Source organism: Dipodomys ordii, unplaced genomic scaffold (assembly GCF_000151885.1).
Source record: "Dipodomys ordii isolate 6190 unplaced genomic scaffold, Dord_2.0 Scaffold78, whole genome shotgun sequence".
Taxonomy (NCBI): domain Eukaryota; kingdom Metazoa; phylum Chordata; class Mammalia; order Rodentia; family Heteromyidae; genus Dipodomys; species Dipodomys ordii.
In genome coordinates, this window is record NW_012267294.1 from 1,366,369 (window position 1) to 1,386,195 (window position 19,827).

General features: G+C 40.6%; 1 protein-coding gene across 1 annotated transcript in view; it reads left to right on the forward strand.

Moving 5' to 3' along the window:
- The window catches only part of Cttnbp2nl (CTTNBP2 N-terminal like), a 50,861-nt gene extending 35,557 nt beyond the window's left edge, over nucleotides 1-15,304 (forward strand). Inside the window, exons 4-6 of the mRNA XM_013024757.1 lie at nucleotides 4,632-4,862; nucleotides 9,529-9,636; nucleotides 11,218-15,304. Coding sequence (XP_012880211.1) covers nucleotides 4,632-4,862; nucleotides 9,529-9,636; nucleotides 11,218-12,699 — 1,821 coding nt within the window. The 3' untranslated portion in view covers nucleotides 12,700-15,304. The remainder of the gene's footprint in view (nucleotides 1-4,631; nucleotides 4,863-9,528; nucleotides 9,637-11,217) is intronic.
- The last annotated feature ends 4,523 nt before the right edge of the window (nucleotides 15,305-19,827 follow it).

Below are 19,827 nucleotides of genomic sequence, written 5' to 3' on the forward strand. Positions count from 1 at the left end.
CAGCATTATACTTAGTGGCGAAAAACTAAAGCCATGTCCTCTTAACTCAGGAACAAGACAAGGATGTCCACTCTCTCCACTTCTCTTCAATTTAGTATTAGAATGCCTAGCTATATTTTATTCTGATGTTAATAATAGCATGGATGAAACTTGGAGGGGGCAAATATGGCATATTTGTATTACTTTACGCTGTCAGTAGTGGAGTGCTTTATTCAGCCTGTGACAGTAAAAACAAATGAGTAGTAGATGAATAGTATGTTTTGTCTCCTGCCAGATCTGTCTAGCAAGCCAGTTATTTTCCTTTTTGCTTTTCTCTGACAATGTAGGAAAGTCTGTCCAGTTAAACTGTATATTGCCATTGATGAAAAATATTAAAATTGCAAGAAATTGGTCAATTTTATCTTTATTGTTAAAATTCCTCAAAACTCAAATCCAAAATCGTGGAAATTTTCTTATATAGCAGCTGTAATATTATTTTTTCTTAGCATACACTAGCTATACAATAGGAATTTTCCACCTAGGTATACAATGTATTCTAATCACTAACCCTGCCATCACTGTTCTACCCTTTCCCTTCCTAATATAATTTTTAACAATTTTATTAATATCATGTTATTGAAGCCCAGTCTTGATCGTTTTGATTATAGGTCTCCAAGTTTTAACCACATAAATGACAGTGATAACATATCTTTTCATGTGCCTTGTACAAGGCAGGCCCCAGAAATCTTAGCCTCCACATATTCTCCTCCTTGTGTAAGCCTCTCCTGAATGTTCTAGAGTTGATCTGTCAACAGTAGAATACATAAAAGTAATGATTAGGTTATCAAAGTCACCAAGACGGTCCTCCTGGTCCATTGCTTGAGTGTACCCTCCCTTTTTTCCTTCCTTCCTTCCCTCTCTCCCATTCCTTGCTGTGTGGGAAGGTGAAGCCTGTGCCAGTAGCCATGAGAATAAGCTTAGACATGCACACACCAGCTCACTTCATGCCTTCAGATGACGGCAGCTTTATGAATCTCTTGTCCAGAATTACCCCTCCCAGATTCCTGACCCTCAAAAGCCATGAGATAAGAATGTTTATTATTAAAGCTGCTAAGTTTGGGGGGTGGGGAATTTGTGACACATAATAGACAACAAGTACAACATTGAAGTTCTTTTCATTCTTTAAAATTTAACATTCGTTTTTGATTATTAATAGTTGCACCATCCAATTTATAATCCATATACTTCACCTAATTTGAGTCATTATATTAGTGAAGGAAAAATGCCATATTCCACCTCATCTTTTCAAAGGGTTTGATATAATAAAGACAGACATTGAATTCACCTTTTCTATATTTGTCCCCAATAGTAGAATATACTTAACTACTGTGATACAAGGGTCTTTTAAAAGTTATTTCACAGATCTTTTTTACTTATAGGTGAAGCCATCTATTTTATAACTTGTAATTACTATGCAAATAACTAAGGAATTACTATGAAGTACTACAAGAGAAAATAGACAGCCTAACAACTGTTCTCAGGCTGAGACCTCACCAAAGAAGCCCTTTGTCTATTACTCATGATGTTGATGCTTATTAATTATATAGAATAATCATAGTGTGGGTTTTTAAAAGTCATATTTTTAGGATTAGATAACTATATGCTCAAACCCAAGAGACAGCTTCTCAGCAGGTCTGATGTCAAAGTCATGAATTGTAGTCCTGCCTTCTCCTCTCTCATCCACTCTATTCATGGTGTTCTGGAAAGAAAGGTCATTAAAAATTCAGGCTTCTTTATCAATATTGTCTTACCAATGTTAACCATACAAAAATTGTTGTCTTAAATAATAAATGGAACAGAAAAGTGGTATTTCTGCTGCTTAAAGGGGTGCTCTCTTTCCCTTTTGTGAAATTTCTAAATATAAATTTGCCTTAGTATATTAGTAGCTATAAATAGCATTCGCTAAATCCTATATAGTTAGTCTTAGATTTTAATACCTGAGTTGAAAGAAACATGTTCTTAGTGAATGAAAATCATTGTTTGATTCTATGGTTTGTAAAAATTGCAAGTAGCTTGCCAGGTGTTGATGGCTTATGCCTATAATCTTAGCTGCTCAGGAGGCTAAGATCTGTTTTAAGACCAGCCCAGCAAGGAAAACTCATGAGACTCTTATCTCTAGTTAACTACCAAGAAACCAGAAGTGCAGCTATGGCTCAAGTAGAACATTAGCTTTGAGCAAAAAAAAAAAAAAAATGGCTCAGGGACAACTGGGCGCTGGTGGCTCATACCTGTAATCCCAGCTACAGAGATCACCAAGATCTGAGGATAATAGTTCAGAGCCAGCCCTGGCAGGAAAGTTTGTAAGACTTATCTCCAGTAAAGTAACAAAAAGAAGCCAGAAATGGTGCTATGGCTCAAATGGTAGAGCACTAGCTTTGAACAAAAGAAGCTTAGGGATACAGCCAAGGCCCTGAGTTCAAAAACAAACCGAAAACCCTGGCATGAAGCATGGCTCAAGTGATAGACTCTATATTCAGACCCCAGTACCACAAAAACAAAACAGAAAAACAGAATTGTGTCTTAAACTGTCTTTTGAACCTCTTCCCATTTTAATTTACTCTCTTCTCTCCCAGTGTGAATGTATATATGCGTATACACAATATTTATATTTATGTACACATATACATGAAGATAATTATAGTTATATATAATAATACATATGGTTACATGTAGGGTTAGAAGGATGATTATTGTTAAACATTCCTCTGTATTTGTTATGTAAGCATCATCCAAATGTGCAAGAGAATGTCTGGAGTCAAACTACAATGAGAGCCAGGACTTCTTTTTTGTTTTTGATTTTTTGAGATAGAGTCCCAGTATAGAGCATAAGCTGGCCTTGAACTCTAGATCTTCCTGGTCCTGGCCTACAACCCAAAGCTTCTAACTCTGCTTTAAACATTTGGCAACTGATGACAACACAAATTTGTGCATAAAGCTAAATCATTTCTGTGATGGACACTTGGGCAACTGACAAAGCAAACACATCATAGTTTCAGCACTGAAATATATTTCTGTGTTAAAGTAAGTCCATGTTTGCATTATTTTCTTTATCTTTTTTTTTGGGGGGGGGTCCGGTTGTGGGGCCTGAACTCTGGGCCTGGGCACTGTCCCTCAGCTCTTCAGCTCAAGGCTAGCACTCTACCACTTGAGCCACAGCGCCACTTCCGGCTTTTTTCTTTTTGCTTATGTGGGCCGAGGAATCGAACTCAGGACCACATGCATGCAAGCAAGTGCTCTACCACTGAGCCACCTTCCCAGCCCCTGCATTATTTTCTTGAGGGTTCTTAAAGCATTGAGTGTTTAATCCTCCTCCAAATTAGTACATGACAATGCTAACAAAATATATTGATGAAATCATTGCTTTTAATGGATACATGAGTTTTTCATAATAGATTTAACTTTAAATCTTAAAATTATATGGTATACCTTATTATTTTATTGTTGGTTTGGTTTGAAAAAAAATCTTGCTTCAGATTTGCAATCTTGCTATGATTGGCCTCAAACTGGATATCCTCTAGTTGTTTCATAAGAGCTAGATTATAGGCTTGTACCACTACACCTGGCTTCTTTGCTCTGATTTTTTTTTTAGAACATTCAACTAAGTCCTATGTCAAAGTGCATTTATGTTGTTATTGTAAAACATCTCCAGAAACTGTAATATCCACAGTAATCAATCTTAGTGTGTTCAACTGCATGTAATATATAGTGTTCATAGGAAATAGTACTTGATGTTCTTCCTAGTGGAAATGTGAAAAGTGTCTTTTCAGACGCCTGATGATCCTCAGGCCTCTGACTTGACAGCCAAGCTCCAAGCATCAGTCTCATCCCCTTCTCATGTTGTCTCTCATCCCTGAAACTTACTAGGTCCCAAAAGAGAGTAGGACAATGCAAGACAGCAGCTGTACAGAGACTATAATACAAGATAGCTGGTAGCAGGGAGAAGGGATTTTTGTTTATACCTCTAATTGTGAGTGCCTTTGCCCTCTTGACTCATCAACAACATAGTTAAGTTCCATGTGGTCCTGGGTGATAATACAATCATACTTATTTTTAGCATCCTTTATATATCTATGGATGTACCTTTTTTCTCTTAAAACCATGAAGTCTTCATGGTTAACAGTTTGGAAATACAATGCCATAAAAGAAAAGTAGCCACATATGCAGAGATAGTGAGCATGGCAGGAAGGGTCAGGCCATCAGAGCCAGGCTGCCCAGGTGTATGTCCGTGTTTTGACAGCTTGCTAGATGAGTAAGCTGGCACAAGGTACTTAGCCTCTCTGTAATGGTGTAATGGTTTCCACATCTACTTTATAGAGTTGTAAAACTTAAGGAAGGTAATAGGACCATAAATGCTTAGAACAATGTCTAATCCTTGGTTAGCACTCTGTAATTATTTGTGCTTGTAGGTATTGATACACAATGTTTCCGATCTCGAGTAGTTTCTATATTTGGGTTGCTCAATTTGATTTGTAGTCAGAACATTAAATTTATACTAACACTTCCACCTTTTATTATAACGACTAGATACCAGATTTCCTCTTCTCAGTAGTTTCAAAAAACAAAATACTTTCTATTTTTTTCCTTTTTCTCAGGCCCAACACAGAGATACTTTCATTGAAGAACGCTATGGAAAATATAACATCAGTGATCCCTTAATGGCTCTCCAGAGAGATTTTGAAACTCTGAAGGAGAAAAATGATGGTGAAAAGCAGCCAGTGTGCACAAACCCCCTGTCCATCCTTAAAGTGGTGATGAAGCAGTGCAAGAACATGCAGGAGCGCATGCTGTCCCAGCTGGCTGCTGCCGAGAGCCGGCACCGAAAGGTGGGTTCGCCTTCTGGGCATTCACCCTGAGACCCAGTGAAGACTCTGAATGATGCCTCCTACCTTTCTGTCAGCTGCCTGTTTGCACAGTAATTGGAGGTCGGGGCGGTGGTGCACGTAGATACCAAAACACTTTAGCTTACATAGAAGTCAAGAGATAGGAAGAAAAGTACAGGTTATTCCAAAGTTAGATTTAGGCCAGACACATTATTTATGATGACATTCCTTCTCAGTTTGTCACTCTAATACATTTGATATGTTTTTTTTTCAGATCTTGATCATCCACAGTTTGGCAGTAAGCTAGGGTTTAAACAAGCTTGTAGTTGAACAGAGTGTTCTCTGTTTGCTTACTTAAGTGATAAATAGAAAGATTAACAGGTATTTGGGGAATGTTGTATCCCAGCAAAGGGGGTGGGGAATGAAAATGAATTTACCTGATTACAAATGCACGAGCCAGTAGATTGTTTTCACTTATTTCTAGTTTAGAGTTTCATCACATTTTATTGCTCATGAAACCATAAACAGTTCTTAGAGTTAGAAAAGGGTTTCTGTGTGTGTGTGTGTATGTGTGTCTGTCTGTCTGTCTGTCTGACAGCTCCTAAGTTGGGAAGGCAAACCTGTGCTTTTCTCTGTCTTATCTCAATGGAATTCTTGTGCTTATGAATTTATTCCCCAGCTTGTCAGTTGATGACTGGCTAGAATTTATTTTTCCAAAAACTACTAGTTTTGTATACCAAAAGAGACTGGGAGTGTTACAATTCATTTTGTAGGAAAAGTTTCATCATAAAAATTAGGTTAGTTAGCTTCAGAGTTTGGTGGACTTTTATGGTTACCTGCATTGGCTTATCTGCTTAAATCACAGGTGATAAACTGCTGGTACTCTTAAGTCTTGCTTGTGAATTTTTTCTTTCCCTTTACAGAGTCCAAATGAAAGGCTCTAAACCATGAATAGATTATAGATGTCCCACAGTCCCCCAGAAAATAAACAGACTGTCAAAAGTTGTTACATATTTTTGTGGGAAATGTTTTTTTTCCCATAAGTTCAATCAAATTCCTAAAATTAACCAAGACCTCAAAAAGATTAACACCTTCTCTAGAATGAGGTAAATCTGAAAACAAAAATTAGTGGATTTAGGTGAGTTGCTTAAAATTGAGGAGCTTTTACATCATCCTCTAAGAATATACACATCTTGTCAGACCATATTTCTACTTTATCTAAGAAATAACTGAGGTGTGCTGAAGAGGTCATGCCCATGGAAGGTAATGTTAGCATAACTTGCAAAAAATTGAAAATAATTCAAAATTCCCTAGTACTGTATTTCAATGTAAAATGGTTTTAAGCAAGTAAAATTTTATCTTTTTTTTTTTTTTTTGGGTCCAGTTGTGGGGCCTGAACTCTGGGCCCTGGGTACTGTCCCTCAGTTCTTCAGCTCAAGGCTAGCGCTCTACCACTGGAGCCACAGCGCCACTTCCGGCTTTTTTCTTTTTTGCTTATGTGGCGCTGAGGAATCGACCCCAGGGCCTCATGCATGCAAGGCAAGCGCTCTATCACTGAGCCATCTTCCTAGCCTGCAAGCAAAATTTTAAAACCAAAGCCCTAGCTGTTCTTAAGGGTTTTATGGAAGTAGAATACAGACTTCGTTAGAAATCAGATACCTTGCAGTTTATAATTAAGATGTTCATACCCCAAGTTTATGCTATCCCTCTGGTATAGTTATTAACAGCAACTCCCTATGACTTTCAGAAATATTCTGATTTGTACAGTAAATGATATTGTAATAAATAAATGAAATTTCCTAGTCTGTCACTTTACTCTTCAGTACTCAGAGGCAGCAACTTTTATCTTGCAGCCATTTATTTTGGTGTCACTAACGTTCATGTTTACAACTAATATACTATTCTGTCTTTATTAATCTTAGACATTTATGTTATTTGTTTTCTTTTTTTTTTTTTGGCTTTTTGGGTTTTTTTTTTTTTTTTGTCGGTTGTGGAGCTTGAACTCTGGACCTGGGCGCTGTCCCTCAGCTCTTCAGCTCAAGGCGAGCACTCTGCCACAGCACCACTTCTAGTTTTCTGATTATGTGGTGCTTAGGAATTGAACCCAGGGCCTCATGCATGCAAGGCAAGCACTCTACCACTGAGCCACCTTCCCAGCCAATGTTACTTGTTTTTACACTAGTTTTATTTCGTACACCACACTTCCTTTTCCTCTCCACTCTTACTACCTTTCATAGACAAATTTAATCCCCTTTTCTCATCTCCTCCCACTTCTCTGTCCTATCTGATATATCACATCCTAATCTTGCCATGTTCTGTTTCTTCAGAGGATGAGCATCTATCTAGCTTATGCCTGGGAGTAGGTACCTGGTCTCTATTATTCTGTGTACAGAAATCAGGTTGAGGGAATAAGTAACTCTTCTGAAAATACAGAGTTTGAGTCAACCTCCCTGCTTTTTCATTTGTGTGTGGTACTTATACACATGGGTTTCATTATGGTATTTCCATGCTTGCAAATAATGTACTTCGGTCAAGTTCACCCCCTCTATTCTTTTTTTTAATCTCCTTTTCCCCTGTTTTAGAAATGTTTTTAATGGGTTTCATTATGTCGTCATACATGTATATGGAGAACTTTTCATTGTGCTCCTCCCACCCCTCCTCTTTGACACTCCCTCCTTCTGGTCCCCATTACAACCAGTACCTCCATTTTACATCTGTGCCCTTCATATTATACATATGTCTTTCTCAGTATGGCTTATTTTGTTCAATGTGATGATTTTCAGTTTCATTTCTCTGCAAATGCATTATTTCACTTTTTTACTCTTTTTTTTTTTTTTTGGCCAGTCCTGGGACGTGAACCCAGGTTCTGGGCACTGTCCCTGAGCTTCTTTTTGCTCAAGGCTAGCGCTCTACCACTTGAGCCACACCGCCACTTCCAGCTTTTCCTGGTATGTGGTACTGAGGAATTGAACCCAGGGCTTGATGCATGCTAGGCAAGCACTCTACCACTAAGCCATATTCCCAGACCTTCACTTTTTTATTCTTTGAATAATTCTGTGTGTGTGTGTGTGTGACATAGTTGATTGACACAGGCTGATTATATAGCTTGGCTGTTGTGAATAGTGCTGCTACAAACATGGATATGCAGGCATCTCTAATGAATCTTAATTTACATTCTTTTGGATATACACCCAGGAGTGGTAAAGCAGGATCATATAGTAGTTCTATTTTTTTGGTTTTTTGAGGAACATCTGATTGATTTCCATAGTGGTATATGAGGAATATCTGATTAAGTTCCACAGTGGTATACATTTCCACCAACAGTATTTAAGGGTCCTTTCCCATCCCTACCTCACCCATTCAAATTCTTGCTAACATTTGTTAGCTATTTTCTTGATGATTGCAGTTCTGACTGGGGTGAGATGGAATCTTGGTATATTTTTGTTGTTTTGTATTTGCTTAGCAGCCACATATCACCTCTGCTGAAGTACCTGCTCCTCCTGGGTTCCATCTTTTTTGATCCTGATGACTCCTTATCACATACTGAAGTCATTACCTTTTTTTCGCTCATTGAAACGTTATTAAAAATTTCTTGCCTGCCCAAGTCTTTGTCTTTCTGAGATTTTAGTCCTTTCATTCCATTTCTGTAATTTTAGATGGCTTTCAAAAGGGAGGGGAGATGACTTACCATATTTAGCCACAGGCTTGTCTTTCCATTCAGTTTAAGATTAGATTTTTTTTGAACCTAGAAGGAAGTACACAAGACCATTTTTAATTTTAAAGAAGAGGGGAAGTGTGTTTCATTTTCCAGAAAATTTCTGTCCTTATTCATAAACGTTTTTATGATGTAAAGTCATAAGAAATAGCCATTGGTATGCCAGTGCTCTGCTACGGAAGGCACCTCTGGAGAAGCCACTGTGTAATTCATTGCCATTCAGAATATTATTGTGTATAAGCAGGACAATGTGCCTTTTACATTTGTTTTCTCCTTAAAATTAAGCTTAATCCTCTAGCATCAGGGTAATTGGAATATTTAAGAGGCCTTGTGAAAATCTATTTATGATCGCAATAATTGAGCCTTTTTGCATGCAGAATGAAATGCTGTCTTTCACCCCTTACCTCTAGCTGGCTGTCTGAATTAAGCAAGCCACATGAAATGCTTATTGCAGGACTCCTTCCTCTCCTCGTATTTTTGGTCTTGTTACTAGTCCAAGCTGGCTTTAAACACACGATCAATCCTGCCTATTTCCCCAGTGCTGGTATTAATCACCATGGTTTTGGTACCCCCAGCAATTTGAGCATTAGAGGAGCACGTAGGCTTTCTATCACCTACACCTGGCCCCTGCACAAAACCACATTGCTTGCCAGTTTTCCAGACCTTTTTTTAATTCATAGAAACTTTCTCAAGCTCTGTAGCTCACTAATTGCTCTCTTCTCTCTGTTTACATACCATTCTGAATAGAATTCAAATAAAGTAAATATCTTGTTTTCTAGCACATAGCTTAGATGTCTTCCACCCTACTAGACAGCATACTCCTTGAGGGGCCTGGCTGGATTTCATTTGTTTATTTATTCAATCTGGAACTATCTTAACTGTTTAGTTAAGCACTTAGTGTTGTAAGTGTGATTACTTGATACTTTGAAATGAATTTTTAAAAATTCTTTCAAGGTGATTCTAGACCTTGAAGAAGAAAGACAGAGGCATGCACAGGACACAGCTGAAGGAGATGATGTCACATACATGCTGGAGAAGGAAAGAGAGCGGCTAACTCAGCAGGTAATAACAGTAAAGGGATCACAGCAGGGTTTGCATTGCTCAGGGATTATCCTACATAATGCATAAAGTTTTTGAAGTTGGACCTCCAATGAGAAACTCACAACCTATCATGCCTACAACAGAAAGCTCAGAAAGAGACAGATAATCCTTACTGCCTACAGTATATATTAGTGTTTTCTTGTGTGAGTGGGAAGCGGGGCCAGGGATGTGCATTCATGTATGAGCCAGTACTGAGGCCAGAACTTCGGGCCACAAACTCTCACTTGGCTTTTTTAACTCATCCACTAATAGGTCTCAGAATTTGAAAAACACTGACCAAAAAAAAGTTCTCAACCTTTTCCTTCTCAGATCCTTCAAAGTCTCTGCAATAATGTTACAAGACAAAAACAGTACATTTGTGTAGAGTATGAGTCAGGCCGGGTGCTGGTGGCTTGCACCTATAATCCTAGCTACTCAGGATGCTGAGATCTGAGGATTTTGGTTCAAAACCAGCATGGACAGGAAGGCCCAGTTAACCACCAAAAGCTAGAAATGAAGCTGTGGCTCAGGTGGTAGAGTACAAGACTTGAGCACAAAAGCTCAGGGGCAGCACCCAGGCCCTGAGTTCAAGACCCAGGACCAGCACCAAATAAAAAGTTTGAGCCAAGTGTAGTGGAATACAACACTAATCCTAGCACTTAGAGGCTGAAGTAGGAGGATTAAGAGTGCAAAATCATCCTTAGTTATTTAGTAAGTCCTATCTCCACAAACTAAACAAAAATGACAGGGGGTGTTAGAGAAGAACATGATCCAGTTTAGATCAGGCATAGTGGCTCACACCTGTAATTCCAACTACTCAGGATGTAGAGATGAGCGTTTCTTTCCCAAGGCCAGCCTAGACAAAAAGTTGGTGAGATTCTATCTCCCTCAAATAAGCTGAGAGCACAGTGATGTGGTCCAGTCATGTGGGAGCCCATAGGTAGGAAGGTGGCAGTCTAAGGCCAGCCACATGCAAAGACATGAGACTCTAACAAAAAATTAAAGCAAAAAAAAAAAAAGGGCCAAGGGTATGGCTCAAGTGGGAGAGAACACCTACCTTTAGTATATGAAACCTGAGTCCATACCACAGTACCACCAAAATAGAAAACTATGGTAAAAAATTAAAAAAAATAGTGAAACAATTATTTGTTCCTTTTTAAAACCAGAGAAAAATATTACTAAACCAAAAGTTTTGTTTCAAAAGCATTCCCCATTCCCCCCCCCCAAAAAAAGAAAAATCTGGCTTATATCATTTTTTTAATTTGTTTTGCTTGGGTTCTGTGTATTCCCCACACAGTGATGAATCACATTCTGTTTAACAACCCTGACACAGTAAGAACTCTGCGTGCCTCCTCAGTCTTACAGAAAGATTAAATCATAATGTGTGCAGTTTTTGTATTTGATGTTCAGATACTTCAAGAATGTTCATCTAAGCATCACAGCATACACAGTAATCCCATGCACTGGAGAACATCTAGCCAGGACACTCCCCTTCAGCATTTGTCAATAGATCTTTGTTTTCATGCTCTAATCAAGACGTGTGGCGGTATTTTTTTTTTCTAGTTGGAATTTGAAAAGTCTCAAGTGAAAAAATTTGAAAAAGAGCAAAAGAAGCTCTCTAGTCAGCTGGAGGAGGAGCGCTCCCGCCACAAGCAGCTCTCATCCATGCTGGTGCTCGAGTGCAAAAAAGCCACCAGCAAGGCTGCAGAGGAGGGGCAGAAGGCTGGAGAGCTGAGCCTGAAATTGGAGAAGGAAAAAAGCCGCGTCAGCAAACTAGAGGAAGAGTTGGCGGCCGAGCGGAAGCGAGGCCAGCAGACCGAGGCCCAGGTGGAGAAGCAGTTGTCTGAGTTTGATATCGAAAGGGAACAACTGAGAGCAAAACTGAACCGAGAAGAGAACCGGACCAAAGCTCTGAAAGAAGAGATGGAAAGTCTGAAGAAGATCGTGAAGACCCTAGAGGCTTCCCAGCAGCACAGTAGCACTGATGAGCAACCGAAGAAACGAGCAGCCATGTCCAAAGGCACAGCAACTGAGCCTCCCATGCTCGTGTCTGTATTTTGCCAAACGGAGAACGTTCCAGCAGAAAGAACCCATGGGAGCCCCGTAGCCAAGGTGGCAAACACTGGTCTTCCCGGCCCTACCACATCTTCTTACTCATATGCAAAAACCAATGGTCATTGCGACCCAGAAATTCAAACTGCCAGGGAGTTGATTGCAGGCAACAGTGCAGAAAACCAAGTGCCTCCACGAGAGAAAGCTATGGCATTGTCCCAAGAAAAACCAGTAGAGAATGGTGGGTGTCCTGTGGGAATGGAAACTCCAGTTGTGATGGCCGGTCACCTCCCCTCCAGTGGAAGCTCACTGTCTCCCAGCAGCACTGCCTCCTCCTCTCTCACGTCCTCCCCTTGCTCTTCACCAGTACTTACTAAGCGCTTACTGGGGTCATCGGCTAGCAGCCCCAGCTACCAGTCATCCTACCAAGTAGGGATCAACCAGCGGTTCCATGCAGCTCGGCACAAATTTCAGTCCCAGGCAGATCAGGACCAGCAAGCCAGTGGCTTACAGAGCCCTCCATCCAGGGATTTGTCCCCAACCCTTTTAGATAACTCTGCTGCCAAGCAGCTGGCCCGAAACACAGTCACTCAGGTGCTCTCCAGATTCACCAGCCAGCAAGGGCCAATCAAGCTTGTTTCTCCCAATAGTTCTCCCTTTGGCACAGACTACCGAAATCTGGCTAACACGGCCAGCTCAAGAGGTGATACCAGCCATTCACCTACTCCAGGGAAAGTGTCCAGCCCTCTAAGTCCCCTGTCTCCAGGAATCAAGTCTCCAACCATCCCCAGAGCTGAGAGAGGTAACCCTCCACCTATCCCACCAAAAAAGCCTGGCCTCACCCCTTCTCCATCCACTACCACTTCAGTGACCAAAACTCATCCCCAGGCAGCCTCTGCTACCACCACAGAAGACCTTGCCAGCAGCTGCTCTTCAAGCGCCGTGGTGGCTAACGGCAAGGACGTTGAGATACTTTTGCCTACCAGCAGCTAGTCCCTAGGCATCTCAACCTTTGACATTCCATCCAATCGTCCAAGAGCTCAGCGTTAGACCATGGAGTCAGATTGTGTTATTTATTTTGATGGTAGTGAAAAGCATCTGTATTTAGTATATTTGACCTTTTTGTATTTTTTTTAAAAGTAGAAACAGTAGTTTGGATTTTTATGGCTCATGTCTTTGTACTAAGCTAGAAGGGCACCTCAGAGATATCTCAAGCTCAGCAGTCACCGTCATGTTGTGATGGAGAAAGCTAATTGAGAGCCAGGTAGTGATCTGTCGTCTATTTTGGGACTGGAATTATTCAACATTCATTTTTAATTATACAGAAGTGGTTTTATTCCAGATGAACATGTTTTAAAAGTGCCTGAAATAAGACTGCCATATGAATGTGATTCTGCAGCAAAAAAAAAAAAAGAGATCACTGAATTGCAGAAAATGAGATCCTCTGTGAATTCTGAATGTTAAAAACCAACACTGCTTTTAATCCTTCTTTACTGTTTTTACTACAAGCTTTGTGTTCTGAAACAAGGCTGCATAAGTAATATGGGAATGCTTCCAAAGGTGGGTGTGAACGCTATAAAGCTGAGCTTTATAGAGCCTGTGAAGCCTTCCTGAGCACTAAACAGTTGGGGTGCTGATTTTCTTGTACTTTTGAAAAATTAAGTCACTCCTAGTTTCTTGCATAAATTCTTGAATAGAATGAAATCACATCTCCATTCAAAAATACCTTCAAGCATCTACTGTTGTGTAAGGAACTTCTGATTCTGATTGCTTTTACTTGAATAGGAAAATGGTTAGTATAAAAGTATTTTGCAACAGAATGAAATCTTTATTCTGTAATCAAAAAGCAATAACTTAAAAATTCACTCTTTGTAATACTATAAGTCGATTATACTGGTTTTACCAAAATGTTACTATTCTCCAAGCTGCCAGCACTTGTCTGTATCTGTGCGACCAAATTAACTTTTGCCTAAATGGAAGTATACATATTGTCTATGTAGATATATACCCCTTTACATGTTCACCATGCACACACTTAAACACATAAATATTAGTGTGATTATATCTTTGAAGTTTGCAATATACCATAAAGGACAAGTAGAATTGCACATTAAGATTACCTACCAAAGCAACTTAGATGTGTCTCGGACCCAGTCACTCACAGGCAGAATACCTTCCACAGTAAGTCAGGGAATTCCAAATGAAGTCCAAGTCTTCATCACCATAAAAAGGCACAACTAAACTCATCCCAGGGTCACAAAAATGTACTAGTCATATGAATGTGTGAAGCAGATCGTTCTGGCAGTGCTGTTAAACAGCCTGAAATGATAGGAACTTTGGCAAGCTAAAATGCTCCAGTCCCATGTAAAAGGGCCACCTATTCAGCTCTAGCTAGTCCCATGCAAGAATGCTAGACAAGGGCTACCAGCTCTTTAGATCTTTGTGGAATCCAAATTGTAACAAAATTTCCATTTTAAATATTAATCATTTCTTTAAATTTTCCAGAGCTGAGTCAGAAAGCTTTTAAATGCTGCTGTATAAACAAGCAGGTTCAAAGCTGGCTTTGGTTTGCAAGCTGCCAAGTTGCACTCTCATTCTAGAAACTTCTGCCATTTCCATCATTGTAAGTTTGTATAGAGAGAAGCCTCCAGACTGTGTAGTCCATAAAATAAGATGTCCCTCTTCCAAACAGGATTCTCCACACCCCAACTCAGACATGGTGGCTTCCTGATTTTACATGCACCAGGAGGAAGCAGCCTTGGTGCCTTCACACACATTCTCCTAACCAGCTCTATCCAGCAGCACACAGACCTCCTGTAATTTAATTCTGTTCCTTTTAATCCTATATGAGCTGCTAGGGAAAGGCAGGTGGTGGAAATCAGTGTGGAAATCACAGCAGTATACTGATGACCCCACAGTTTGGTTGATTAAGCTTAGTAAATACCGTAATATGAAAATGCTGCCGATGCATCAGGGTGTTGAGTAGAATGGTGTAGGGACGTATCTTAAAACTATCCAAAGCAATCACACGTTGAATTTTCTTTCCATTACAGAGCCAAAATGAAACAGTGTTGATAAAACAGCTGAACCTTCCAATCAGGAAGGGAAGCTCCATTGCCAGAGTATTATTACCTCTCTTGCTTTAACTGGTAATCTTAAAAGTTGCATTATGCTCTTCCTTTGTTTGGGGATAGATATATAAAGAGATACTATAAGGGAGTTTATTTCTTAGGAAGTGCACTGAATAATGTATTTCTTTTCCAGTGTAATATGGGGGTGGGAATATGCAAGAGAAATGTGTATTTTTGCTAGTTGCCTATCTTCTGAGATAAATAAGCACAATCCTACAATGGATCCAATAATTCAGTTAGATATTAAAATAGGTTACTATTTAAGTTTGCAGTAGATTGTGTGTGTGCTGAGTAAAAGTTCCATGATTCACAGTTTTGGTATTAACCCATGTTGAAAAGGCTAATGCTGGTCAATAGATTATAATGATGTACAATGTATAACAAGCATTAACGTTTGTAAAGCCAAATGTACCATGAAGAAGTCTTCATTTTTATATCACACTACATTAAAAACAAGCTAAACCATATTATCTGGAGAAAATAGTTTTGTTTGGACAGAATGAAGATTGTGGCACAATTGGGCATATTTTATTGGTGAACAGAAGTTGGTGGTATTTGAGGGAGTGTTTGATCATGTCTTTGAAAGACCAAGGTAATCAACAGACTTATCCCAGTTAGAACCTAAAAGGAATTAGGACATTGGTTTCTTTTAGAACCACATACTTGAAACAACCAGCACAGTAATCCAGTCTAATTTTTAAAAAAACATCTAGGGGCTCTGGACCTTTTGAAAAGGTATAAACTGTACTTGAAAAGCCTTTGATGTACAAAAGATTTTCCAACAGACTAGATGTTTACATATCTTAGGTTTTCAGCATGTTAAGCCCGTTAATGATCATTTCAACAAACACTAGCTGTATCCGGTTTCCCATGGTAACTTCAATGGTGCCTTGTGAGTGTGTGTGTGTGTGTGTGTGTGAGAGAGAGAGAGAGAGAGAGAGAGAGTTTATAAAGAGTGTATAATCTGTTGTTTTTTTTTTAGGGGGGGGTCTGGTCATGGGGCCTGAACTCTGGGCCTGGGCGCTGTCCCTCAGCTCTTCTTTTTGGCTTATGTGGTGCTGAGGAATCAAATCCAGGGCCTCATGCATGCAAGGCAAGTGCTCTACCACTGAGCCACCTTCCCAGCCCTGATGCATAATCTTAAACAGAGCTTCCAGATGTCTTGAAATGCTATCTGCAGAGTCAGATGTGTGACACTGGGAGTGAGACTCAGTTGCACAGCACTTGCCTAGCACATACAGGCCAACTTCCAACCCCAGCATTGCAAAAAGTGTAGAGGAGATGTGTTTTCATAATGATGCATCAGAGGTACACAATAAATATTATTTCCTAGGAGTCATTGTTAACTAAACTAGTTGATCATTTGAGAGCCTTTTCATTCATCTTCATAAATTAATGGACAAATCATCAGTAGTGGTTCAAATTTTATTGTTTTTCAGCGTAACCTAGGGAACCTGCTAAAAATATTATTTCCTAGGAGTCATTGTTAACTAAACTAGTTGATCGTTTGAGAGCCTTTTCATTCATCTATTCATAAATTAATGGACAAATCATCAGTAGTGGTTCAAATTTTATTGTTTTTCAGCGTAACCTAGGGAACCTGCTAAAAATGATTCCTGGGGTTGTCTGTAGGGCCCAGCTGATAACACTGCTGTGAGGACACATATTCTGATCAATAGTGCTTCACCAGCCACCACACACGGCCCTTTGTTCTACAACTTGTTTGCCTGTAACTAAGGAGATGTCATGCTTCAGAATACCAATGACATTCACAGTCAAGAGCACCTACAGGGTGCCAAGCAAACACCAAGATCATGATTTCACACACACATCACTACTCATCCTCACAAAGGAGAGATGCATTCCCTCCGTAGTAAGGAGGTATTTGAGATTTGTGACAGGATTTCAAACTCCTTACCAAAAGGAACACTGAGGCATATGATGGGAAAGAGAAATGGGAAAAGTTACTTAGTAAAAAATAGTATAGACTGAAACCAAGTCCCTTTAGTATTCTTTGAGGTAAAACTTTAGTCTATCTTGGCTGAGCAGCGAGTTTGCCACACTGTCACACCAAAGCATTTGGAACTTTCACCCAGCCACACCAGAAGCAGCAGCTATTCATCATTTTCTGTTGTGGGTGGTGGTGGTGGTAGTGGCAGTAGTCATGAGGCTTGAACTTGGGGCCTGGTGCCTTCCCTGAGCTCTTTTGCTCAAGGCTAGCACACTCTTACCTCTTTGAGCCCCAGTGCCACTTCCGATTTTCTGGTTAAATGGAGAGAAGGGGATTTTCATGGACTTTCCTGCCCAAGTTGCCTTTGAACTATGATCCTCAGATCTCAGCCTGCTGAGTAGCTAGGATTACAAGTGTGAGACATCAGCACCTGGCTTGTTTATTTCCTATGGGTTCAATGTAAACAGTTCTTGGGGCTGGGAAGGTGGCTCAGTGGTAGAGTATTTGCCTTGTATGCATTAGGCCCTGGGTTCGATTCCTCAGCACCACATAAGCAAAAAAAAAAGCTGGAAGTGGTGCTGTGGCTCAAGTGGTAGAGTGCTCACCTTTAGCTGAAGAACTGAGGGACAGCCCCCAGGCCTAGATTTCAGGCCCCACGACCAGGAAAACAAAACAGTTCTTTTCCAAAGTTTACAAAAAAAAAAAAAAAAACCTCTTAGCTGTAGGTCCAGTGGTCTTTCTAGCAGCTACCCAGCCTTTCTACTAGTAGTTCAGGAACTTTTGAACATGGTCTTTTTTTATTTCTGGATGATGTTTATAGTAACTTAGTAAACCTGTTCATTGTCTTCTCCCACAGGAGTTGGAATGTAATGCACACACAAAACCATACACACACACACACCTGGGTCTTTATAAACCTAGACCCAACGTCCAGATGGCAGCCATTGGAAGACAGCACTTCAGTATACCTTAGGCACCTTCATGGAACAGACATTGGCCTCAGGTGTTGAGGGAGAATTGGGGGCAGGTTTGCACATGAACTGGGCGCCAGTGGCTCACACCTGGAATCCTAGCTACTCAGGAAGCCGAGATCTGAAGATCATGGTTCAAAGCCAGCCCAGGGAAGGAAAGTCTGTTGAGACTCATCTCCAATTAACCACTGGAAAACTGGGAAGTAGCACTGTGGCTCAAGTGGTAGAGCTCTCGCCTTGAGCTAAAGAGCCTCAGGGACAGCACCCAGGCCCAGAATTCAAGCCCCATGACCCAACAACAGAGGTATGGCCTGGTTGACCATTAGCTCTGCCTGGGGAGTTCTCTAGCTTTTGGTTGTTTGTCTTCAAGGTAATGAGATGGCATTGCCTGTTGGAGGGACAGTTTGCCTTTTATCACAAGATGTTATTATCAGATCCTGTTCCTCCTAGAGCCCAAAGTGATTGTAAAGTGACTGCAGCAGAGAATGTCTCAGATCCAAGAGCACCCTTACAGAGCAGAGGGGGGACTGGGTGAAGATTGTGTTGATTCCTTAACAGGCTCAGCAAAAGAAAATTTTTAATTGTCTCTCACAAAATTAAGGTGTCCTTGGAATTCTAAAATGAACAGGTCACTCCACAAATAAGTTCTTAAGAGCTGGGAAAACTTCATTGGCTTCATAAACAGAAAAGAGCAGAAAGAACAAAAAGTGGGGGCTGGGAAGTTGGCTCAGTAGTAGAGTGCTTGCCTCACATGCATGAAGCCCTGGGTTGGATTCCTCAGCACCACATAAGCAGAAAAAAGCCGGAAGTGGTGGTGTGGCTCAAGTGGCCCACATACCCAAGCTGAAGAGCTGTCGCTCCCAGGCCCAGTGTTCAGCCACCACGACCGTCCAAAAAAAAAAAGTGGTTTGATTATTTTGATGTTACTTGCCTTGGAAGATGTGGACAGGGAGAAGATAGAAAACAACTGGTTAACCAGGTTTCTATTTGAGAAGAATGAAAGCAGAAGAAAATTGTCTCGCCACTGAAACTGGCTGGCTGGGAAAATTAGTTATTTCCTCTCCTGACTTCTCAAAGTCAGATAAAGTCAGATGATGTTTTGTCTGGCTATTAGGAACACAGTGCAGGAACATAGTCCAAATCCATTCTTTCCTCTTTCACTACCTGTTTCCCAAGAGAATCTCCTGAGGCCATGATGAGTCCCTGGCCAAATGAGCTTTAAGTAAGTACATGGAATGATTCTTACGAAGTTGAGCAAGAAACCCTGCTGGACCCCCACTCTGCTCCACCCTATCCCCAGGAGTGACCTGTCACACTTGACCAAGTCCTCGAGACTTTTCTCTGGTCAGATAAATGAAACGAAAACAAAGATCTTTCTTCGTTAGTGATTCCCCTCAAACTACTCCGTTTCTGCAGGCTCTCTGCAGTGCCAGATGCCAAGGTAGCTATTAAGAGACACAAGCTTAAACCTGTTCCCTGCCTTCAGGGTATTCTCAATATAGTTGGTAGAATATGAACCCCCTAAAAAAATCACTGTCATTTGAGAGATCACACTAGAGGCTAAGGCTGGAATAGTTCATGGTCAGGCTAGGCTGAGACCCTGCCTCCAACCAACCAACCTCCTGAAAACCATGAAGTCACTGAACGTGTTCCAGGCAAGATGGCCCAGAAAGTGGCAGAATTCTTCAGGGACAGGAAAAAGTTCATCAGAACAAGGTAATAGATTTATTCCTGTGTCAAGCATTTTCTTGGGTTTTGGCAGTATCTCCCTGTTGGGTTTTTTTTTTTTTTTGGTTTTTTGGGTTTCAGTTAACTTGTGGAGATGTAAGGATGTCAAAGGAACACGAAGTCCCTCCCCAGAGCTGAAACCCTTTTGAGGGGAGTGTTTTCAGGGCTTGGGGCTAGGCGAGAAAAAACTTCCAGGACCCCCTCTGCCAATGTCTCTTCCCTAACCTGGGGGGGGGGCGGGGGGGACCTAGGAACAGGTAGGTAAAAGGCAGATAAAGGATCTGGTGTCAGCATACATTTCTACTCATTGCCCTTCTTCATACCCTCTAAATCTGTGAGC